Genomic DNA, 22,145 nt, shown 5'->3' with positions numbered 1-22,145 from the left:
TAAAGGGAAAACCATATAAGCTATTTAAAACAATAAATATAGATATTAGCACAATAAACCATAAATAAATGTACATGTACATATATGTATAAAACTTTTGTAATACGAAAAGAATTTCTAAATCCCGGAGCCAAATAATTATAACAGAAACTACTAAAATTCACATCAAGCCAATCCCAGAAGAAGGGATATTCTGTGGGAACAGGGCTGAAGTAGGGCATCAGTGCTAGTGGGCCCAGCTTCTTGCTGGTGCCGTGGCCACCATGGACCAGGGCTCCCTCACTCTCCCGGTGGCAGTGGCTCACGGGCACTGGGAGTGTGGAGGTCCCTTACCTCCAGACAGGCCAGGTGCACGTCCTTTATGATGCAGCCCGTGCTGGTCACAACTTGCTGCTTTAGGAGCAGGCAGCTCAGCTCCAGTGTCGTCAACCGGATCTTGCCATCTGCAGAGCACACCAGGGTCAGCGTCGCAAACCCAGGGCTACATGCCCTTAATCACAGCTTCTTGCCTTCCAGCTTTGAGGTTAAGAGGTCAGCTGACCAGCTGACTGTTCAAGGCTCCTGACATCCAGTGGGCACAACCCTTGCCAACCCTTTTCCCAATCAATTATAATTAAATGTTCCCAGTAAAACTGCTTAGACCTAATACCCCCCTTTAGTCTCTTCATCGGGAGAGGGGATGAAGAAGGCACTAATTAATTAGTACTAAAGGTCTAGGACAGGGGTGGGCAAACTTTTTGACTCAAGGGCCACAATGGGTTCTTAAACTGGACCCGAGGGCGGGAACAAAAGCATGGATGGAGTGTTTGTGTGAACTAATATAAATTCAAAGTAAAGGAGCGGAGGGGAGAGCAAGAGAACGCTCCGCTCTTTCGGCTCCGCGGGCCGGATAGAACAGCCGAACGGGCCGGATCCGGCCCGCGGGCCGTAGTTTGCCCACGGCTGGTCTAGGAAGTGGCCTCTGTGCTTGCTTTGCTTGTCCAGCATTCCTTCCTCTTCTTTAGGAATGAGCACCCCACTTTCCTTTGGAAAGCACCAGCCCCACTATTGCACATGCGATTTGGGTGGAGGTGGTCCCCCTTCCGACATCTTAGGGGTGGGCACATCACCCAGGCTGGTCAGGGTGCTCTATCCTGGGTCATAGTAACTGGGTAGGGAATGGGCAAGGGAGCCAGTCAGAGCTAGTAAGGCTCAATTCCACAACTTGCTGGAACCATTTGGGCTGCAGAGAGGACAGGAATAGTGGTGTGGCCCTGACTGGCACAAGCATTTTAATCCACAGTGGCCACTTCCCCATTCTTACCAGTATTTGCAATTTTTGGTCAAGTGTTCTGCAAATTGAGTTCCAAGCCCCCCTTTCCACCAGAGTACCCAAGTGTCTCTCCTAGAGCATGTCTAAGGCCCCAGCAGAGAAAGGGATCGCTGAAGCTGCTGGCAGTTATCTTGCCAACACAGAAGCTGCAGAGGCCAAAGACTGCCTTGAAAACAGTGCTTGAGCCCCTGGATCCAGCTGTGCCTGAAGCCAGTGCCCAACACACCTGAAGTTACATAAGCCAACAGTTTGTTTCTGTTTGTATTGTTTCAGCCAGTCTGAGTTGGGTTTGTATCAACAGGGACCAGGAGGGCCACTAGTAAAAATAAGTGCAAATACACCACGGCATACCTCCCCGCCCATCCTTTGATGCCTCATGTCAGATGGGAAACAGGTGAGAAGAGGGCATTGTTTGCTCAAAAATGAACAGCCTATATGCAAGCAGAAACAGGCCTTCCTCAGCATGATACAAGCTCAGGGCTATGTGGGAAAAGGCTGGTAGTCTCAGCTTAGTCATTCTCCCTGCCGCAGCCCCACCGGCCCAGAACTAGCCCTTTTGTGCTGCTGCCCTGCCCACGTGGCACCCCCCACCTGCCTTCCTCAGAGTTCAGTAGTTTCTCCGGAGCCCAGTGTCACTCCTGCCTGCACGTCCACTGAGCTGCACAGTTGGCCAGGTCAGAAATACCCCTTCTGCTGCCTCCAGGGAAATGGAATGGGATATTCCACCAAGACCCTTCTCCCTTTGCAAGCTCCTGCCGCAATGAGCTGATTTCCTCCCACTGGGCTTGTCTCATGAGGGAAACAGAGGGAGCAGCGAGCTCCTTAGTCATCAACACAGCTTCCAGACTGTCCCTCTCAGCTGCCCCAACCTCTTCTCTTCAGAAATGCAGGCTGTTCTACACACTGGCCCTCAAGAGGCCCGTTGTCCCTCCCCACCCTGGAGGTTCCTCTCCCAACATCCAGGCCACAGTCTACCTTTCTCCACCACAGAGCCACATCTGTTCACACAGCTCCTGCCAACTGCCCTCTTGACCACCATCCTCAGGGACACACTCTGCCTTCCTGACTAGACTTCTCAGCAGAAACTGACACTGCCGAGTGCCCCTTGGTCCTGAGCCACACACATCTTTCTTGCCACCCAAGACACCCCCTCCCGCTCCTCTTCTTCCCATGTGGGGCCTGGTTTAGGCTCCTGTGCTCGCCCCCCATGTCACCTCCAGATATCTGTAGTAGCCCAGGGCTCCGTCCTACACATGCCTCTCTTCTCTCTGTGGCTTTAAAAACACCCACATGCCTGTGAACCCCACAGTGTTAGTTCTGGCCCTGACCCACTCTGAGTTCCAGATTCCATCTCCACAAGGAGTCTCAGACCACTGGGACTTCCCAGACCATGAGCGGTGGCTCCAAAGGACACTTCCAGTGCCCCCATCACGCACACAGTGGCTGGCATGCAGGAGAGTACAATAAATACTTGTTGAGTTTACTGATCCCCTGTTGACACTTTTTAGGCCACGGACTTGGCTCTCCAAGACCTGCACTCCCTCCCAGGCACTCCTCTGTGCTTCTGCCACTAGTTGGAGCCACTCCCCTTTATTTCTGAAGTTTTTGTCTGCGATCACAATCCCCTCCCTGGCCGTTTTCCTGAGCCTGACCTGGGCCCACTCCCTGGATTGCTCCTGATGGCTTAGCTCAGTTCTCCCATTTGGGCCACATCTCAGTCGAGCCCCTTACCATGCACTCACTCCAACCTGCCAGACTCTCTGCCTTTGCAGAAGAGAATCTGCCTTGGAATCAGTTTCCCAGCCTTGGCACTGTTGGCATCATGGGTCAGACAATCCTTTGTGTGGGGCTCTCCTGTGCATTGTGGTATGTTTAGCAGCACCCCTGGCCTCTCTCACTCCATGCCAGTTGCACCACCTTCTCAAGCTGTGACAACCAAAACTGTCTCTGGACTCTGCCAAATGTCCCTTGGGAGGCAAGGTTGTCCCCAGTTGAGAATCACTGTGCTAGATCCTTCTGCCTGCTATTTGTAGCCCTTCTGTGGAAGGTCAGTGTTGACTAAAATCCAGAACTAGGCTGACAAGGCCAGACATTGGGCACATCTTGTATTATCAAAAGCATCTGACCCAAATCTTTTTCCCATTCACTCACACTCTCGGCCTTAGTTCAAGCTCAAACACAGCCTTAGGCTACCCCAAGATGAGGGCTGCAGACACTGGCAAAACTGGCCAAAGAAGGGTAGGAAAGGAGACAGAAAGACAGGGTCTGGCACAAACACCATGGTGGGAGAGAAAGAGAGGAGACCCAGGTCATGGATGTGCATGCCAGAGGGAATGGCTGAGATTTGTCTGGATCACCAGAAGGACCAGGTGTGGAGGCCTGATCCCTCTAACTCTGCCACCCCTGTGAACAGCCAACATGCTCTAGGCACCTGGCTGGGCAGCGCTGTTCATGATCCTGATGAGTCTTTCAGCCAGTAGGTGATTGTAGACGGTCTTCTCAGCAGCACTGGGCTCTGGGAGCTGGATTCGCTCTAGTTTTTCAGGATCCATGCCTGGAATGGAGAAAGGAACAAGCTGTAAGTAAGTGGAGCCACATTATCGCAAGCCCTCTGCATACTAAAAGGCCCTTAGAACAGGGCTTCCCCACCTTTAACCATCCACGGTGCATCCTCGTGATTTCTGCCACAGCTGTGTGCTGTCCATACTATAACTAACCTTCAAATTTTCTGTAAATGAAACTTAGGTAAATATTAAAACACTAGAGGCCTGGCACATGAAATTCGTGCATGGTTACGGTCCCTAGGCCTGGCCTACGATCAGGGCCATCTTCCCCGGCTGCCGGCAGCTGGCCCTGTCCCCCGCTGCCACCCTCCCCTGCTTCTCTGTTCCCCATCGGGCGATCAGAGCCTGCCAGGCCAGGGGAAGGGACTGAGAGGTGATTGGGGCCTGTGGGCTGTGGGCAGCTCCGCATTGAGCGTCTGCCCCCTGGTGGTCAGTGAGCATCATAGCGACAGGTTGTTCTGCTGTTCGGTCGATTTGCATATTACCCTTCTATTATATAGGATACATTTTCTGCCCAGTCCCTCAGTGGTTGACTGTCGACCTATGAACCAGGAGTTCACGGTTCAATTCCTGGTCAGGACACCATGCCCGGGTTGCTGCCAGATCCCCAGTGTGAGGATCCCCAGTGTGAGGCATGCAGGTGGTAGCCGATCAATGATTCTCTCTCATCATTGATGTTTCTCTCTTTCTCTCCCTCTCCCTTCCTCTCTGAAGTTAATAAAATTATATATATATATATATATATATATATATATATATATAGCAAATTTACCTTTAAAAAAATAAAACATACATTTCCTATCACTATATGTCAGTAGGAAATCATATTGCTGCAATAGTGACGGTAACTATAACAACTAAAAAATAAAAATAAAATGTTTTTACATTTTAGCCAAAGACTGCTGACTGGCTACTTGTGGCCTAAGGCCTACTCTGTCTGTCAAACAGGGAGCTTGGCAGGTGCTTAAAAGGTATTGGAGACACTAGCCCCAAATGCTAACACACTTCTGGACGAAATCAGAGGGAATGGAAATGGAATGAAAAAAGGAGTAACTTTCACACAATGTGCTTCACTGCCATTTTGTGCCCGGCCTGGGTGCCACTCCTGTAGGAGACACAAGCCACAGTGGGGAACACAGACCTAGAGAAACAGAGACCAGACAGAAAGGAAAGGACAGTCATACCCAACAATTACACCTCAAGCTCTTAACACCGAACTCAAAAGAGCTGGGACCACCACTAAACACACCCACAGGCTGTAGCAGCAGGCGCCATGCTGGGCCAGGGGGTGGCACTGCAGAAAGAGACTAGGCTAGACTTTATGACAGAAAGGTACACATACCATGAAATCCATGGAGTGGCTCTGTCTTTAAGAGGCAAAGGAATCATGTTTTCTCCAGTGCAAACTAACAGCTTTGAAAAGACAAAAGACAAGACAAGACGGGAGAGGTGGAGGAGGGAGGAACAAGCAGTCTCATTGTGAATAGAGTGACATTTCCCCTAAAGCAGACCCGAAAGCTAGGGCAACAGGAAGACCGGTTAGGGCTACTTCAACAGGCCAAACGTGGGACGAGAGGCATTCCAAGTCCTTATCCTCTCATCTAAGAAAACTCTGGAAAAACACACTTGCAGAAACAAACATTTCTCCTGATCCAAGCCTGGAGAGCTGAACAGATTGTTTGTGCTCGAAGCACGTCTCTTCCTGTTACTCTACAAAAGGGGGGAAGGTGGCACTTCTGGGAACTCTTGAAATACAGTCCCTTGAGTACTAGATGACGCTTCATTAGAACCTTGACAAAATAGTAGAGGATAGCATTGAAGAGCTGATTGTCTGGATTCTAAGTAACTCCCCCAACATGCATTGACGTAAGAAACCATAACAATATATCTTGTTTTATTGAGTTCCTTCCAGCTCTGAACCTGAGGCTAAGTCATGCCAAGGAGATGACATGGGTGAGGGCTTGAGTTGAGAAGTTCTCTCTCTCACGCCCCATCACCATGGCTTCTGTCAAAAAATCTGATTGCAATGGAAATTTAATTTGTGGATTCTATATTCCATTTTGATGTGAAATGTCTAACTCCGAAGCATTATGGTTTATTAAATGGCACCAATGTCAACTAAATCTTTTTGGCATTTGTTTTTTTCCAGAGATGTCAACACCGTCTTAACATCTCTCTATCTTTTCATTTCTGGCCCTTTTGGGAACTGTCAGTCAGTGGTTCTGGGAAAAAATGGCTCTTCGGCCTGCCCAGAGCATCACCCAACTTTATGACCGAACCATCTATCATCCCACTTCAACGAAGCCCTGCTGCTGGTTCCCTCGGGACTGTGGTGGTGGCTGGCAAAAGCAGGGAGAGACTACTAAGACCAGGGCTTGAATTTCTATGGTGAGCTCCATTCTGTCTCTTTCCTATTATTGCCCCTAATTTCTTAGAACTTATCAAAAAACGATAAAAATCTGTGGCAAAAACTTCTCTTGACAGGAAGAGAAACACTCCAAGGTTATTCTGACTTTCCTTAACTGGCAGCTCTGTGAAGGGGACAGGGGACCCCGGGGGACTTGAAAACCTTCCAGAACTTCACAGGGCCAGGTTCCAGTGTAACCTCTTCCTCTAGTGAGGAAATTAAGGACAAGAGTTGTTACGTCACATCCCCAAGGTCACAGAGCAAGTTAGAGGCAGGGTGAGATTACACAGTTAGAACCAGGGTGAGATTACAAAGATGGACAGGATGCAGATGGGGAGTTCAGACTCCCAGCAGACCACTACCTGCACGGTGAGCCAACCACAGCAAGTGGTGTGCAAGGGGCCTTCCCTCTCTACTGACAATAGCCATCACCTCGAAGGCCTCACAGTACTCTGGGGCTCAGTCTCCCCAGGGTACCTTCCATACTGTAGTCAGGTGAAGGTGGAGAACACTGTGTTCAGGTTGCAAAAGGAATTTTGTTTTGATAGTTAACCTCTCCAACCCTCCTGTGCAATGGGGTAATTACAGTAACCCCGTCCCAGGGCTGTTGTCAGCATCCAGTCAAAAGTATGGAGTCATGGTTCAATAACTACAGCCTGTCATTAACATGCACTGATGGGAATTTTTACTTTGAGCATGGCTTAATGTATTTCTGTATCGTTTGTATTCCAAGAGGAAAGAAAGAATAAAATAACAAAAGGACAAAAAAAGGAAAATCAGCTAACAATAGCTGAAAATCAAGCTAGAAGAAGGCACGCTATGCTGTGTGAGGGCCGGCTCAGGGGATGAGCTGCTCAGGTTGGATTCACCTTTAGCTGCACATGGACAGCCAGAACTTGCCAGGCCACGAGGATTCTGCAGAGCTGTGGTAGAGGTTGGGGAGAGTGGGATGAAGCTTTGGGAGGAAGTGATGAGGCAGATGTTGGGGGGGAGGGGGACGACAGGCAAGACTTCAATGCCAAGATCCCTGGAGGGCAGATAGAGGAGGTGACATGATCTGACTGTGTCCTGGCTGACTTTGAAGGGTCTCCATTACCTCAACCATTGAAGGTAATCACACTTCCAGCATTTTCCTCCAAACAGACCTGGTATTGTAACACATTCTATGTGAGTTGGATTTCATCACCAGTCATGGGGAAACAGAGCAGGATCGATTCCATACACCATATGGCAAAATTTTGTCTAAAAAAACCGCTTTAAAGATCTCCATTCTTTCTCCTCCTGGGCCAGGTACCTCATTTCTTTCCCTGTCTCTCTCTCCACTGTGGCCTCTAAAACCCCTCTGGCTAATCTGAATTATCCCACCCTAGCTAGCAACTGGCTTTCAAGGCCTGCACAGCAATTCAAAAGCTCCAGACATTTTTCTGGATCCAAACAAATTGACAGCTGACAGTTGTGAATAAGGCCAATGTCAAATATGACAATGATCTGCTTTTGTCACATATGACAATGATCTGCATATGAAAGGGAAAATGGTACATGTGTGCATGGGAAGACACACACTCATTGGTGTTCAGTCACTGAAAGGCAGGTTTTGTTGCCAACTTTATTGAGTTTCCTTGCTAGCCATTTCCCTCTGACTGAAATAAACACTGGAAAATATATTGTCCTATTTGCTTCAACCCTTAAGTGCCGAGTGACAGACAAATTCCAAGAAACCCAGATGCACTTTCCATGGCCCGGGAAGACACACCAGCAAGTTCTTCCCGCCTGGGTCAGATGCTGCTCTGCAGAATGAGTCAGAATAGGACTCTCCTTTCCATTGCTTCCACCCAACAACCCTAGGGGTAGGGGAGGGGAGGTGGGGCTCCCAACTAACTAATTCAAAGAATCCTAAAAGAAGGGTAGGGTGTAACTTAAGTGTCAGTAACCAGTTACTAAGCTTTCCCCACTAAGTTCTGATTTCTGGATTCTTCCTCTGCTTAACAGTAGCCCCCAGCAAAGGGTGGAAAAGACCCAGACCAAAGTTACAGAAAAAGAAGTAGACAATCAAATCTGGATAAAGAAACCACAATAATGCTAGGTAAAATAATGGTCAAAATAATTTTTCTCTTTTGACCACGCAAGGTCTCCTTGGCTATAGTCACACAAGTACTGTCAGCTTTGGAAAACTATAGACCAACTATTTCGAAAGCTAACCAGATGTTGGGCTGATTTCCAATGTACTTCCAGTTCTGATTATGTGTCAGTCGAGATCCAAAATGTTGTTTTGCCAGCTTTCTGCATGGCGAAAGCCTCCCTTTATCCTATTACCTTTCAACCTTTCCCATACCTCTCATCTATGTTCCAGTAACTTCTCGGCAAAGCAAAACAAGCCCGATTCCTCTTGGTTAAACAATAATAAATGGAGGGGCAGGAGTAGAAGGGTAGAGGGTGAAGTGGGGGAACCTTTAAGAATACAAAAGCTGCAAACCTCACCCCCCTCCTTGGGCCAGGGCTCTGCAGACCTGACAAAAGAGAGAAGGCTGCATTTTCTATTACAGATATGAACCAGAATTCATTATGTGGCCCAATTGAATCACAACGAGCGCCTTCCTCCAACCGGTCAACCCTTTCCACTGCTGGATATTCATTTCGGTACAGCATCTAATCTATTATGATTTACTGGAAGGCCTGAGCTAACATTTGGTTTTTATTAACATTGCTTTTATGTTAAAATTGTCTTATGATGAAAAATCTATCAGAAAGAGACCATTTCATTAGGGGGCCTGCTTGGAGGGTATGGATCTGGAAAAGAGAGGTTGAAAGTTAAGTGCAGCTGTCTGCTGCCTAACCAAAAACCAACCAACTAACCACCACCACCACCAATAACAAACCGCAACCTCCCCTCCCCAAATGCAGACCCTGTGCCCACAGGCCAGGACTAGAGCACAAACCAGGTGGTAGCTCCTCTACTGGGCAATTTGCCCTGTCGGTCCTCCAGGCTCCTGGGCCTGTTTATCAAACTTGAACCTTCCAGCTTCCTCCCCAAACTGCTCCATGGCCCACACTGGTTCTAGACATGGCACCACCAGCCACACAGTGGCAATGAGTCAAGGATCTTGGACTTTTTTTTTTTTTACATTTTCCCTGCCTTTTTAACAAAGAGCCTGCATTAAAAAAATAAAATAAAAATGTTTTTATTTGTTTCAGACAGAGGAAGGGAGAGGGAGAGAGAGATAGAAACATCAATGATGAGAGAGAACCATCAATAGGCTGCCTCCTCCAGGCCCTCTACTGGGGATCTAGCCTGCGACCCAGGCATGAGCCCTGACCTGGAATCGAACCCTGTCATCCCGGTTCATGGGTTGACGCTCAACCACTGAGCCAGGCAGCCTTCCTTCCAAATCAAGCAGAACTCCCCCTCCCTCAGTCCTGCTCCTCTCCTTGTCTTCCCATCTTAGTAAACAGTCCCACATAGTTGCTCAAGTGTCCTTTTCATTCAACCCCCACATCCAATCCATCAGTTCACTTGGCTCTAACTCCAAAATATATCATAAAACCTTCCACTTTTCCCCATCCCTACAGCCAACATGCTAATTCACTCCACATTAGCCCATGTCTGGACCACTGCAACAGCTTCCTAACAAGCCTCCCAGCCTTCCCTCTTGCATCTCATTCCCCCACCCCAATTAATCTACTTTCCATCCAACAGCCAGAGGGTTCTTTCAAAAATTTCCATTGTGCCACTCTTCTAACTAAAAATCCTTTAGGCGTTTCCCACTGAACTCAGAATAAAATCTAAATTCCTTTTCACAGTCTTCTATGCCCTTCACAATCTTGTCCTGGCCCCCTGGTCAGCCTCACCTTGGCCTGCTTTCGGATCCTCAAACCAGCTCTTTCCCACCTCAGGGCCTTTGCACATGCTGTTAGTACACTCTTGCCCCAGATCTCTGCAGAGCTGACTCTTACTCACTCTTTGGGCCTCAGTTCAGATGTTCCTTCCTCACAGCAGCTTTCCCTGACCACCTTGCACCACTACCACCATCAGTTTACTACACAATCACAATTTACCTTCTTGTTCACTTGAACAAGACTCCAACTTGTTCTAGCACTCACAACAGTGCCTAGCATGTAGCAAGTACTCAGCAGATGTCTGTCAAACAATGAGAAAGGCTTTAAGTTTCACCTCCTCAACACTAACCACATCTTCATCCCACCCTTCTCCAGCTGAACTACCGTGAACCCATCCTGATGGATGCAGGGAGGATCAGATCAGTTCCTGGCTGAACCATCCTTCAACATCCCCCACACCCAGCTGGTAGTATGTAGTTCACAGTTGCTGCCCACCCTACCTCATTCCCTATAGACTGGCTCCAGCCTGCCATCTCTCAGAGAACCTGCCCACCATACGCATGTTGCCCATCTGTCTGATGATGCATCATCACAGGCTCTTATGCCCCCTTTTGCTCTGCCCTCTGCCAGTTACCCTTTCAACCTTCTGGCCACTCTGTCCCAGCCCCCTGAATCTTCGGCCCAGGTATCCTTGGGAAATCTTCCCTGACTTCCATGGGCCTGGTCCATACCCTCTACTAAGTACATCAGCCTCCACTGTGCCACAGTCTCCTTACAAATCTTTTGTACCAAACCGATGCTTTTTTGGGCAAGGGTCTCAGGTGGCCTGGAGTTTGTAGCCCCATGCTGAGCACACTGCCTAGCATGCAGCTGGGGCCCACATGCATTTGTTGAATAACTACATGAATAAACTCATCATGATCTACCTGATTACATGGTCTTTTGGAACCAAGAGATTTCAGAGAAAACAGATGGTCACTTTCAAGAGAAAGCAAACCCATATAAGCCACACAGATTACATAATGCTTTCCTTGAACAACCTTCAGAGCTTCCCGCATCAGAATACAATCTAAGCTCTTGTCTGCCATGATGTGTTTCCGCTCACCTGTCATGCTGCTGTCCCCTCCCAACATTCTCACCATGCTCCCTTAAAGCAGTCACATTTGCTTCCATAAAATTATTTGTTTCGCCATTGTATTCTCAATACTAATTACAGTGCCTAGCATTTAATAAGGGCTTCACAATTAGCTTTTAGAAGGGCAAATGAATAAATAAATGAATAGTGTTAGTAGGAAACAAAAGAAGAAATTAAATGTCCTCAAATACACAGTCCCACTCTTTTAAGAAGAAATTCCCAAGAAAAAAGGTAGGCTCCCCAGATAGGACCTTGGGGGGTGATCTCTCCGGGCCACAGAACTGAACAAAGAGTACTGCAGCATGTGTGCATGTGACTTCTCTCCTCTCCACACAGGGTGGGGCTCCAGGAAGAAAGCCCATAGGGAAAGCCAGCTACCCACAAGATGAGTTCACCCAGGTGCCCCTTGGCCCTCCAGAGCCGGGCATCTTCACCCTCCAGATAGTACCTTCCCTGTGAGGCCCTGAGTACAGGCTGTGAGGAAGGCAGCAGCCTAAGGGAGCGGCTGCATGGCTGAGAGACACTCAATCAGCCAACTCTGGCTGAATGCCGACTGACTGATGCAGGTGCTAAGTTGGATGCTGCAAGGGGCCATTGGGAGGGACATGGTCTCTTTCTACCTTCAGAAGCCGGGCAATCCAGAATGGGAGAGGAAACATGAAGAGAAAAATGCTATAGCCACTTTGGAAAACAGTTTTTTAAGAACAAATCAACATACACCTGTCATAAAATTCACCCATCCCATTCCTTGGTATTTATTTACCCAAAACAAAGGGAAATATATGTCCATAGAAGACTTGTACGTAAATGCTCATAGCAGCTTTATTTGTAATAATAAAAAACTAGAAACAATCCAAATGTCCATTGACAGATGAATGGATAAACAAATTGTGGGACATTCATACAGTGGAATAATATTCAATAATAAGAAGAAATGACTAGCAGTACACACAACGACATGGTTGAATCCCAAAACAATTATGTAGATTGAAAGAAGTCATATTGCATGATTTTATTTATATGAAATTCTAGAAAATGCAAACTAATCTACAGTGATAGGATGCAGTTCAGTGTTGCCTGAGGAGAGGGTGAAAGAGGAGAAGGAGAGAAGGGTGATAAAGGGACAGAGGAAACATTTGAGGTGATGGCTATGTACATTGTAGTGATGGTTTCATAGGTGTGTACATATGCCAAAATTTATCAAACTGTGCACCTCAAATATGTGCAGTTTATTGTATATCAACTATACTTCAATAAAACGTTTTTTAAAATGCCATGGCTTCCAGCAAATATGGAATGGATTTACTCTCCTGATTCAAGCAACTAAAAAGCTAGGCAAATATATAAAACAATGGTTATGAGACACTGGACAGGACAACAGGCAGAATAGGAGAGTGAGCTTCAGAGAGAGGAAATGAAGGCAGTGGTCCCAGTGCTTCGGCTCCCTGTATAAAAAGATTTTCCAGGCCTCAGCACAGAGAGAGAAAACCCAAGAAAAGCCCTTGGTCTTTCTGAGATGAGACAGCAGAGTTTGGAGATGAAGGAGGTCAAGATTGATAGACGTGAAGGGAGAAAGTACTGGAGGAAAGAGAGCTGAAGACAGAGCTGTGGAGGTCTGCAGAGGGTTCTTTTTGAGGCAGCAGCTAAGTTCTGCTCTGTGCACGCACGTAAGGAAAGGAGAAGACCTCCTGGCATGCAGCAGGTGAATGACCACTAGAGATCACCCAGGCCTGAGAAGAGTCCATGTGCCCACCAGCCACCATGGATTAACCACCTAACGGTGGCTGGTGGCTCGTGGAGCAGAGTCCTCAGAAAGGGACTGCCTTAGGAGTGGGGCCAAGTGAGCCAGAAGCTAAAGGCTGTTTTGGACTCACACCAATAAAGATTAAAAGCAAGCTTTGAAAAGGAGCAAACTGATTCCAAGAAACTTATCTATGTCCTAGAACAAAGCCAAAAAATGTCAAAAGGGAGAAAGACTTCAGCATCCTACACTGTAATATTTACAACTGTCAAATACACACACACACTAGAGGGCCAGTGCACAAAATTTGTGCATGGGGGCAGGGGGGTCCCTTCAGCCCAGCCTGCACCCTCTCCAATCCGGGATCCCTCTCACAATCTGTGACCGCTGGCTTTTAACTGCTCACCTGCCTGCCTGCCTGACCACCCCTAACTGCCCCCCCTGCCAGCCTGATCACCCCTAACTGCCTCTGCCTGCTGGTCTGGTTGCCCCCAACTGCCCCCCCCCCCCCCCGCCGCTGGCCTGGTCACCTCCAACTGCCCCCCCGCCACCACTGGACTTGTCGCCCCTCACTGCCCCCTCTCCGGCCTGGTTGTCCCTAACTGCCTCCCCGGTTGCCCCCAACTGCCCCCCCCGCTGGCCTGGTTGCCCTCAACTGCCCCCCCCCCTGCTGGCCTGGTCACCCCCAAATGCCCCCTTCACCAGCCTAGTCGTCCCCAACTGCCTCCCCCCCCCCCCGCCGGCCTGGTCGCCCCCAACTGCCCCCTCCCCCCGCCGACCTGGTCACCCCACGCAGCCTGCTGTTCAGTCATTGGTCGTCCCTCACTGCCTGCCCCGACCCCCTCGCTGGCCTAGTTGCCCCACGCAGCCTGCTGTTCATTCGTTTGGTTGTCCCTCACTAACCCCCCTGCCGACCTGGTCACCCCACACAGCCTGCTGTTTGGTCGTTACCATGAGGGCATCCTGACCAATTTGCACATTACCTTTTATTAGTATAGCCTATCTAATAAAGAGGGAATATGCAAATTGACCATCACACCATGACAAAGATGGCAGCACCCATAGCCACAAGATGACGGCGCCCAGTCCCCTCAGCCTCACCGGAGTCCCACAGTCCTTTCAGCCCAGCCAGGAAAGCGGCAGGAGCATGGTGCGGCCGGACCCACCCTCAGCCCCCCAGCTGCCCAGGGCCAGCCCGAGGCACAGGCAAGCCTCGGATGTCGGCTGCCCAGCCGCCTAGGGCCGGCCCGAGGTGCAGGCAAGCCTCAGATGGCAGCTGCCCAGCCGACGCCCAAGGTGCAAGAAAGCCTCAGATGGCGGCTGCCTAGCCGCCCAGGACTGCCCAAGGCTCAGGTAACCAGGGCCGACCGAGGCTTGCACTGCCAGCAGTGGCAGCAGCAGAGGTGTGATGAGGGTGTCGCCTTCCCCTGATCGCTAGGTCACCTCCTGCCCCTGAGGGCTCCCGGACTGTGAGAGGGGGCAGGTCGGGCTAAGGGACCCCCCCCCCTCATCCAGTGCAAGAATTTTCATGCACCAGGCCTCTAGTATATATTTATATGTACACACACACACACACACACACACACACATCCCAAAGCCAACCAGGAGAAAAATCAGTAATAGAAACATAGCTAGAAATGACACAGATAATAGCAAAGATTAAAAAAAAAAACAACCAGAAGGGAAATCACAACATATTTTAAAACACATAAAAATAAAATCACATATATCAAATTTATTCCATGCAGCTAAAGCAGTGCTTAAAGGGAAATTTAGAGCATTAAACTCATTTATGAAAGAAAAGTTTAAAAATCAATGACTGGTATGGGAGGGTATGACTGAATAGGAATAACTTGAAGGAATTTTTGGTTGATGACATTATAACACACACTAATTATAGTGGTGCTCACACAAATCCATACATGTACTAAAATTCATAAAACTACACACAGAAAGTTAATTTTACTGTATGTTAATTTAAAAAGTAAAATAAAATAAAATAGCTTAAAAATCAATGATTAACCTTCCATCTTAAGAAACAACAAAGACTAAATTAAATCTGAAGTAAGCAGCTGAAGGTAAGAAACAAATAGAAGAACAGAAATTAGTGCAATATGAAACAGAAAAACAATACAGAAAAATCAATAAAACCAAAAGAAAGTTATTTAAAATTTTCAATAAAATTAATATAAAACTGATAAATCTCTAGCCAAATTGATCAGAAAAAAAATGAAGACCTAAATTATTAATACCATGAATCAGAAAGGGGCTATCATTACAGATCCTACAGACATTAAAAGGATAATAAAAAAATATAATGAACAAGTGTATGTCAACAAACTCGACAGTGTAGATGAAACTCACCAAGAAGAAACAGGTAAGCTTCAATAGTTCTATATCTACTAAAGAAACTGAGTAGTTAAAAACTTTCCCTCAAAGGAAACTCCAGGCCCAGAGGGCTTCACTGCTGAATTCTACCAAACAGTTAAGGAAGAAATAATACCACTTCTACAAAAACTCCTCCAGAAAATTCAGGAGGGAATACTTCCAATTCATTCCATAAAATGAGCATATCTCTGAGAGTAAACAAGAGAACTACAAGAAGACCACAGACCAATATCACTCATGCACATAGATGCAAAAATCCTTAGCCAAATTTTAGCAAATTGAATCCAGTAATGTGAAAAATGTGCCTGCCACATTAGCTGGTACTAACTCAGAGTGTGCATCACTTGAAGGGATCATAGAAAACCTCCTGGAGAAGGTGACTTCTGAGAGGATGTTTGACAGGCAAAATGTTAATAGGTGGTGGTGATGGGATAGAGAAAATAGTAGAAAAAAACACAAAGAAATACAAGAAGGTGGCCAACTAGCCAGAAACAGGTAGGCATGTTGGCACTGACTGGGGTGGCTGCCAGGCTTTCAAAGAGCTCCTTTCTCAGGGAACAGTCCCAGAAACAGGGCTTAGTTCATGGGGCTAACTCTGTGCTATGTTACCCTGCCCCCTGGCCATATCTGACTGTTCCTGAGTTAGATACTACCTAGCTGGAACAATCAGACTCTTGTCCAAGAATCTGGAACTTGAATGGAGGCAAACTCTCAGCCTGGGATTTGCTGGGGCCACATCAGGATCTACCTTGAGAGAAGTCCTCAAAGCAGGTCAGTTCCTGCCCTTTCCTCAGCTTTTCAGCAACTTCTTGGACCCTATGAGCTGCCCCTGGAGCCTTCCTATAAACTTACCCTTTTTGATTAATGAGAGATGGCTTCTGTTGCTTGTAACCAAAAGAACATTCAAGAGTTCAATGAGCACAACAGCAAGTTTATCTGTATGAAAGAGTTATAGCACTACATAAAAATGTTAACCTCTGGGCCAGAGCTGAGGGTCTGTGAAGGGAAGTCAGGGGAATCACATCAAGTTGGAATGATGGGTGAGTGTGGATACTATAAATGACAGGTACAGGAGGGTGAAGTTTAAGGGAAAGAAGAAGGCACTGAAGGTTTCTGACCAGGGGAAGGACATGGTCAACAGTCTTACAGAGGATTACCTTGCAGGGCCATGGAGAATGGATTATAAAAAATGTATGACCCCCTGGGAAGGCTGTGATAACAGCCACTGGAATGATGTGCCCAGATCTCTCTTGCTCTTACGTCTTTGGCTCTCACCTCCAGCATCTAGCTTAGAGCCACACACTGAGTTACACTGAGTTAAACTCTGCTGGTCAGACAGTCTGAAGAAAGCATTGATAAAACTTGATTGCTAAATGCTGGGATCCAAGGAGGGAAGGAGCTAAAAAGGTCATGGCAGTCTAAACCTTGGTTGGCAATTTCAACTAAACCGGAATGGCAGGAAGTATGACGAGGTGAGGGTATATTTATGAGGATGAGTATTGTACAGACAGACTGTTTCAAGGTGTTGCTAAAACACCTAGGTAGAGTGTCCAGGATGCAACTGGCAGGAGTTCAGTCTCTTGGAGGTCTGTTTACCCCCAGTAACTGAGGGCTTCTGTGTGCCAGGCACCAAGCCAGGAGCTAATGGGGATCGCAAAGCCATGGGAGTGAATAAGACTGTGGAGGGAGAGGAGCATCATTGGTCAGTCCTGTCTATAGAGGGAAAAGGCTGGAAATAGTTTCAGTGCCATTCAATTAGGGAATGGCAGAATAAATGGTAGCACAGACATGTGATTAAAAAGAACAGGGCAATTCTATAGGGAGGTGAAATGATGTGCTGATGCACGTTATGTTGAGTGCTTTTTAAATGTCTCTAGCCATAGGCTTAGTAAAACTCACCTCCACTTACTTCCCAATAAGCTCAAGAAAAACCTACTAAAACATCCCTTGATGCAAGGTCTCCTCTATGCCAAGCCCAGTCGTGGCAGGAGCCAGAGGAATATCCTTGATTTCTTCTTGGAAGAGGTTCCGATGTGGAGGTTTCAGAACTTGCTCTGCCAAGCCAGATGGGGCACTCACCAGGCTGTTCCCAGGGAGGAAGCGAATGAATGAACCCTAATCAAATCTGTCAGCTCTGCGGGAGTCTGATCCTGACCGCTCAGCCTCAACAGGGGAAGCAGGAGAACCACACCTTTCTTCAGAAAGGAAACCTACACTTCCACACAATCCACCTAGAGTCTATTTTAGCTCAGAACCCAAAATGAGAACATCAACTATTATAAATAGCAAAACCAAGATTACACTTTGACTAATTTCAGTTCTGATGTTAGGAAAGAGGTCAGACACTAGGGCAGTTGTAAAGCAAGGGGTCGAAAGAAAACCACGGTGTGAATACAGTGTCTGGGTCAGACAGATACACCTGAATCATCCCCTCCCCACCCCCCATATTGCATAAGTAACCAATTCCTATGGCTTTAGTCTGTAGAAAAACACCTGAGAAATTCTAACAAGGCTGAAGAGAAGTTTTGAGGGAGTCCATCAAAACCACGAAGGGAATGAATTCCTCAAGAAAAGGAGCTTTTCTCCTTCCCTCCAGACAGCAGAGGGCAGGGATGGCAGAAAGGCAGGGAAGTGAGTGGGCTTACCTTTGTTGTGAGACATGGCGTAGAGGAGGCAGAGCACAAAAAGCGCATGGTAATCATCGTCTGGGCTATCCAGGGCATGGTATACCATGTCTAGGAAGGGCCTGGAAAAAAGGAGGGATACTCATGAGCTTCGTGGCACGGATGAACACTTCTCCTTTCCTACCTGCTAGTCTTTGCCTCTTACAGGTCTGCCACCAGCATGCAGAGAGCCCACCATGTGCCCAGGCCAGGACTAGGCATTGAGGATACAAGACAAATGAGAGACAGGCTCTGCCCCGGGGTAGCTGCTATCTCGAGGGGAAAGAACCTGAGGAACAGACCACTAAATTACTCTGCAATTGTTCACTAGCTGTCCCAGACCCTGGGGATAAATGATACAAAGTCCTTGCTCTGTGGCACTCCCATGCCAGTATGCAGAGACAGAGCAGACAAACCACATCATCACTTCAAAGAGTGAAAAGATAATGAAGAAAACAGGGCAATGTGACAGACTAAAAATACCAGACAAGGCACCAAGTCAGAACAATTTCAGAATGTGGGTCTTGGAGCCAGACCGCCTGGGCTCAAATTCTGATTCTGCCTCTTCTTAGCTGCATACCCTTGGATAAGTTACCTAAAACCTTTCCATTTCCCCACCTGTAAGATAGGGATTAAACCCGTACAAGGTTATTATGAGGATTCAAGTGAAATGAGACTGAAAGGCATTTAACATAGGGCCAGGTACACAGTGGAAAGTGCCGGTACACGGGAATTGTGGTTTGATTTCTACTTTGAACATTTCAAGGGCATTTCTCCATGATCTCACTTCAGCAGGTCCTGGCCCAGCAATTTCTTGGACTGACTTTCCCTGACTGGTGAGAATCGATGAGGTCTCCCACCTCTGATGCTATGTGGGTTAGATCTATGGAGTGGCTACAAATATCACAAACCGCACGCCCTGAATGCTGCCCTTCCAGGTGAGGGCCTGGCCAGGAAAGACTCAACACAAGGGTAATAGAATATGCACAGTTCTGGCCCTGAGGCCAGAGGCTCTGATCCCGTGACCGTCTATGGCTGCCCCTCTGGATGCCAGGCTTAAGCCAGGAGAGCAGAGCGCCTCAATGAGTGACCAAAGGCACACTTGACCCCTGGAAGGACACACAGCTACTGTCAACACCGGTTGTCTGGGGGGAGTGAAATTGTGGCAGAGAAGTCCCACATAACCTATTTTACTTTTTTTGAATTTTGAATGCCATAAATATACACTGAAAAATGCCAAAAAGAAAGTAGTGAAAATGTACTTGTCATACATTTCAAACCAACATAGGTATTGACAGAAAGGAAACCTACACTTTCATTTCTTCCAACACAGAAATGAAAGGAAGAACCTTAAAGGGAATGTTTATGTTCGGGCTGTTTGCCCTGAGTCCCAGATTGAGCATCACCTTTCAGATTCGTGAATAGTTTTGCAATGTGTGCATTTGGGTTTTTGTAAGTCCACAGCGATAGCACTTTCAAGTTAAAAATGGGATAAAGTAGAAAATGCTTTCTTATAAACCAGCTGCTTGGAGTTTGGATTGTATTTTCATTTGGGAATAATGTGAATAACCAAATGCCCAGGAGCAGAGGGAGGGCTGGGAGGATGTATCATCTCTTATGAAATGAAGTGTTATGAAGCCATTAGCTTTTTGTTTACTAAGAGTACAACAAATGAAAAAGAGTCTGGGGTTTGATTAGACAGAAAAAAAGAAGAAGAAAATTACAAATATGGCATGGCATAAGTTATTAGGAGGAAAGAATTCCCACAGTAATGGCATTAAAAAAAAACAGGCAGGAAATAACCAAAATGTTAGTAACAGCTGCCTATGAATGCTGGCATCACGGAAATCTTACTTTCCTTCTTTACACATTTTAAGACTTTTTATTTATTTTTTTATTTTAAAGAAAATATTTTGAATGGCTTTTAGTTTCTTGGCATATATCTAACCCTGAATACAGATATAGCCCATATGCAAGGACAGTTACGCTTTGTATTATGCTGTTTCTTCAGACAAGTGGACCAATGTCAAGATCCAATTCATGTCAAGAACAAACTGTCCCCCTCCCTCACCCTCAGTGCCCTCCTCCCTGCTGAGTGCCGGGAACTGGGAGGACGGAAGTCCTTGGCGGCATTTCTGTCAACCAACAACTCAATACCTTTTCAAAGAGAAGATACATTCAGTCTCAGGATAGAGCAAGGTTTGGAACCAAAAATTCCTGGGGCCACAGCCCATCTCAGGGCACCAGGATTAGCTTCCATTGTAAACCATGTGGTAGAATATGCCAGTTAAAGTCACCAAATGTTAAGGAACAATCTTAATCAACTCTAAGAAAATCCTTTTCTTCACTAAAATTCAGGGGGAAAAAGAAGTGTTAACCCCAACTTTCAAACATAACATTTTGGTCTGTTCATCTTTTTTTTAGACAACACTGGATATTTTTCTTCCTTTAGCAAAGCTATAGTTTTACCATACTATGTAAAATACTAGTATGTGTTCTGTTTCCATTTACTGGATCCTAAGAAACTAAACACATAATGACAGTATTCACTTAAAAGCAAGAGCCAATAATCTATTAAGCAGATGCACCTTCATTTGCTTGAGCATCCCCCACTTCTAGTCATTTGTGGTTTTTCCAATTATTCATAGTCTAACTAATGCTGTGCCAAGCATCTAAAGGTTGCTTCCCCTTTCTTTCTGTGTTTAGAATGATTTCCTTAATTTTCAGAGCTTCAGAAGTTACATATTTTGCTGCCAAGCAAAATCAAAAAGGTCTCTGTAAGTTACAACAACCAATAGCCCACACTGCACTCTAGTGTGTTCTATTTAACCAAAACTAAAAATGGCTCCCTTGTGCATCTGATAAAAATTAATCCTATTAGGTAACTGAAACATCTGCCAAGCAAAGAGATAAGTAAAACACGAGGGAAAACAGTGTGCTACAACTCTTCACTTCCAGTAGGATTAATAAGTAGAGTGGGGGTTTGTGTGAATTTCAACCACCCCACCCTCAGGGTTCAGGAAATGAATTCCTTGTAGGCTGACAGAGGAACCATGCTGCTGTGCATTTATTAACACCAAAGCAGGATTAGGAGGTTATTACAGGGGTCTGTGCAGTGGGGCCAGTAGACAGTTCACTGCACAACCTGGGAGCAGTCTTCTACCCAAGTCTATTCCGAAAGGGGTGGTGCTATAGCAAGGTTCCAGGAAATGTGACATCTTGAAGGGTTAAGAGCATGTAGCTTTGGCAGGCCATCACTGAAATAAACAATCAGGAACCAAGTCAAAGGTGGACAGCAGCATTAAATCATACTGGCAGAGTCATGAGGGCAGGCCCTGTGGATAGCCATGTGCGTGGCAGAGAATGAATGAGACAGGGAGACCCAAACACTGCTCTTAGGGTCCCATACCCTTTAAAACAGGGCCCAGAATTGCAGTGCTTGTGGCGGGCGAGTGGTGGCGTCATGTCTTGCTCATTCTCTTTCCAAGGGGTGAGTGTGCTAGAGCAGTGGTCGCCAACCAGTGGTCCGTGAGGTCCAAAAGGTTGGCGACTTCTGGTTTAAGGAAACTTTTGGAGCAGCGGTCACCAACAGGTGGTCTGCGGACCACTGGTGGTCCGTGAAGTCCAAAAGGTTGGTGACCGCTGTGCTAGAGTGCTGAGTGTCAGCTCCGTCCCCATGCCTCTCGAGAAGAGCTGAATCTCTGGTGGCCAAGGGCTGAAGTAGAGGGAAAGGCAGGAAGCAAGGTGGCTTGGTTGAGAAGCAGACGAGACCATTTGGGTGGTGGGAAGAGGCCCAGGGTTATCCTTAGGGGGCACCCCAGCCAAGGCACCCACCCTCACTGCTGAGCCCATCTCCTCATCCCAGAGACTGAGCAGTACCCCCAGGCTGGCTTGTGGGCGGCCCTCCCCAGCATCAGCACGAGTGTACCCCACCTGCCAGGCTGGGCCTCCCACCTGTTCCACTGCACACTCTCCAAGCCCGTGGCGGCACTCTTCTCCTCATCTGTGGTGTTCTGCTCCTGCATGGAGGTGCTGGCCGCCAACTCTGGGAGCTTGCTGCGCTCCATGATCACCATCTCTATCTCTGGAAGCAAATACAGA

General features: G+C 47.1%; 1 protein-coding gene across 4 annotated transcripts in view; it reads right to left on the bottom strand.

The window, feature by feature from the left end:
• The window catches only part of CLEC16A (C-type lectin domain containing 16A), a 231,621-nt gene that overhangs the window by 128,815 nt on the left and 80,661 nt on the right, over positions 1-22,145 (bottom strand). For all 4 annotated transcript variants that reach the window (XM_080679440.1, XM_080679438.1, XM_080679439.1 and 1 more), the window contains exons 11-14: positions 21,999-22,128; positions 18,027-18,127; positions 3,744-3,866; positions 334-443 (exon numbers count right to left, since the gene is read on the bottom strand). In XM_080679440.1, coding sequence (XP_080535566.1) covers positions 334-443; positions 3,744-3,866; positions 18,027-18,127; positions 21,999-22,128 — 464 coding nt within the window. The remainder of the gene's footprint in view (positions 1-333; positions 444-3,743; positions 3,867-18,026; positions 18,128-21,998; positions 22,129-22,145) is intronic.

The sequence above is a fragment of the Plecotus auritus genome (genome assembly GCF_963455305.1).
Source record: "Plecotus auritus genome assembly, chromosome: 7".
NCBI classification, from domain to species: Eukaryota; Metazoa; Chordata; class Mammalia; order Chiroptera; family Vespertilionidae; genus Plecotus; species Plecotus auritus.
Note: the sequence above shows the minus strand (reverse complement) of the source record. Positions and strands in the feature narration are given on the sequence as shown.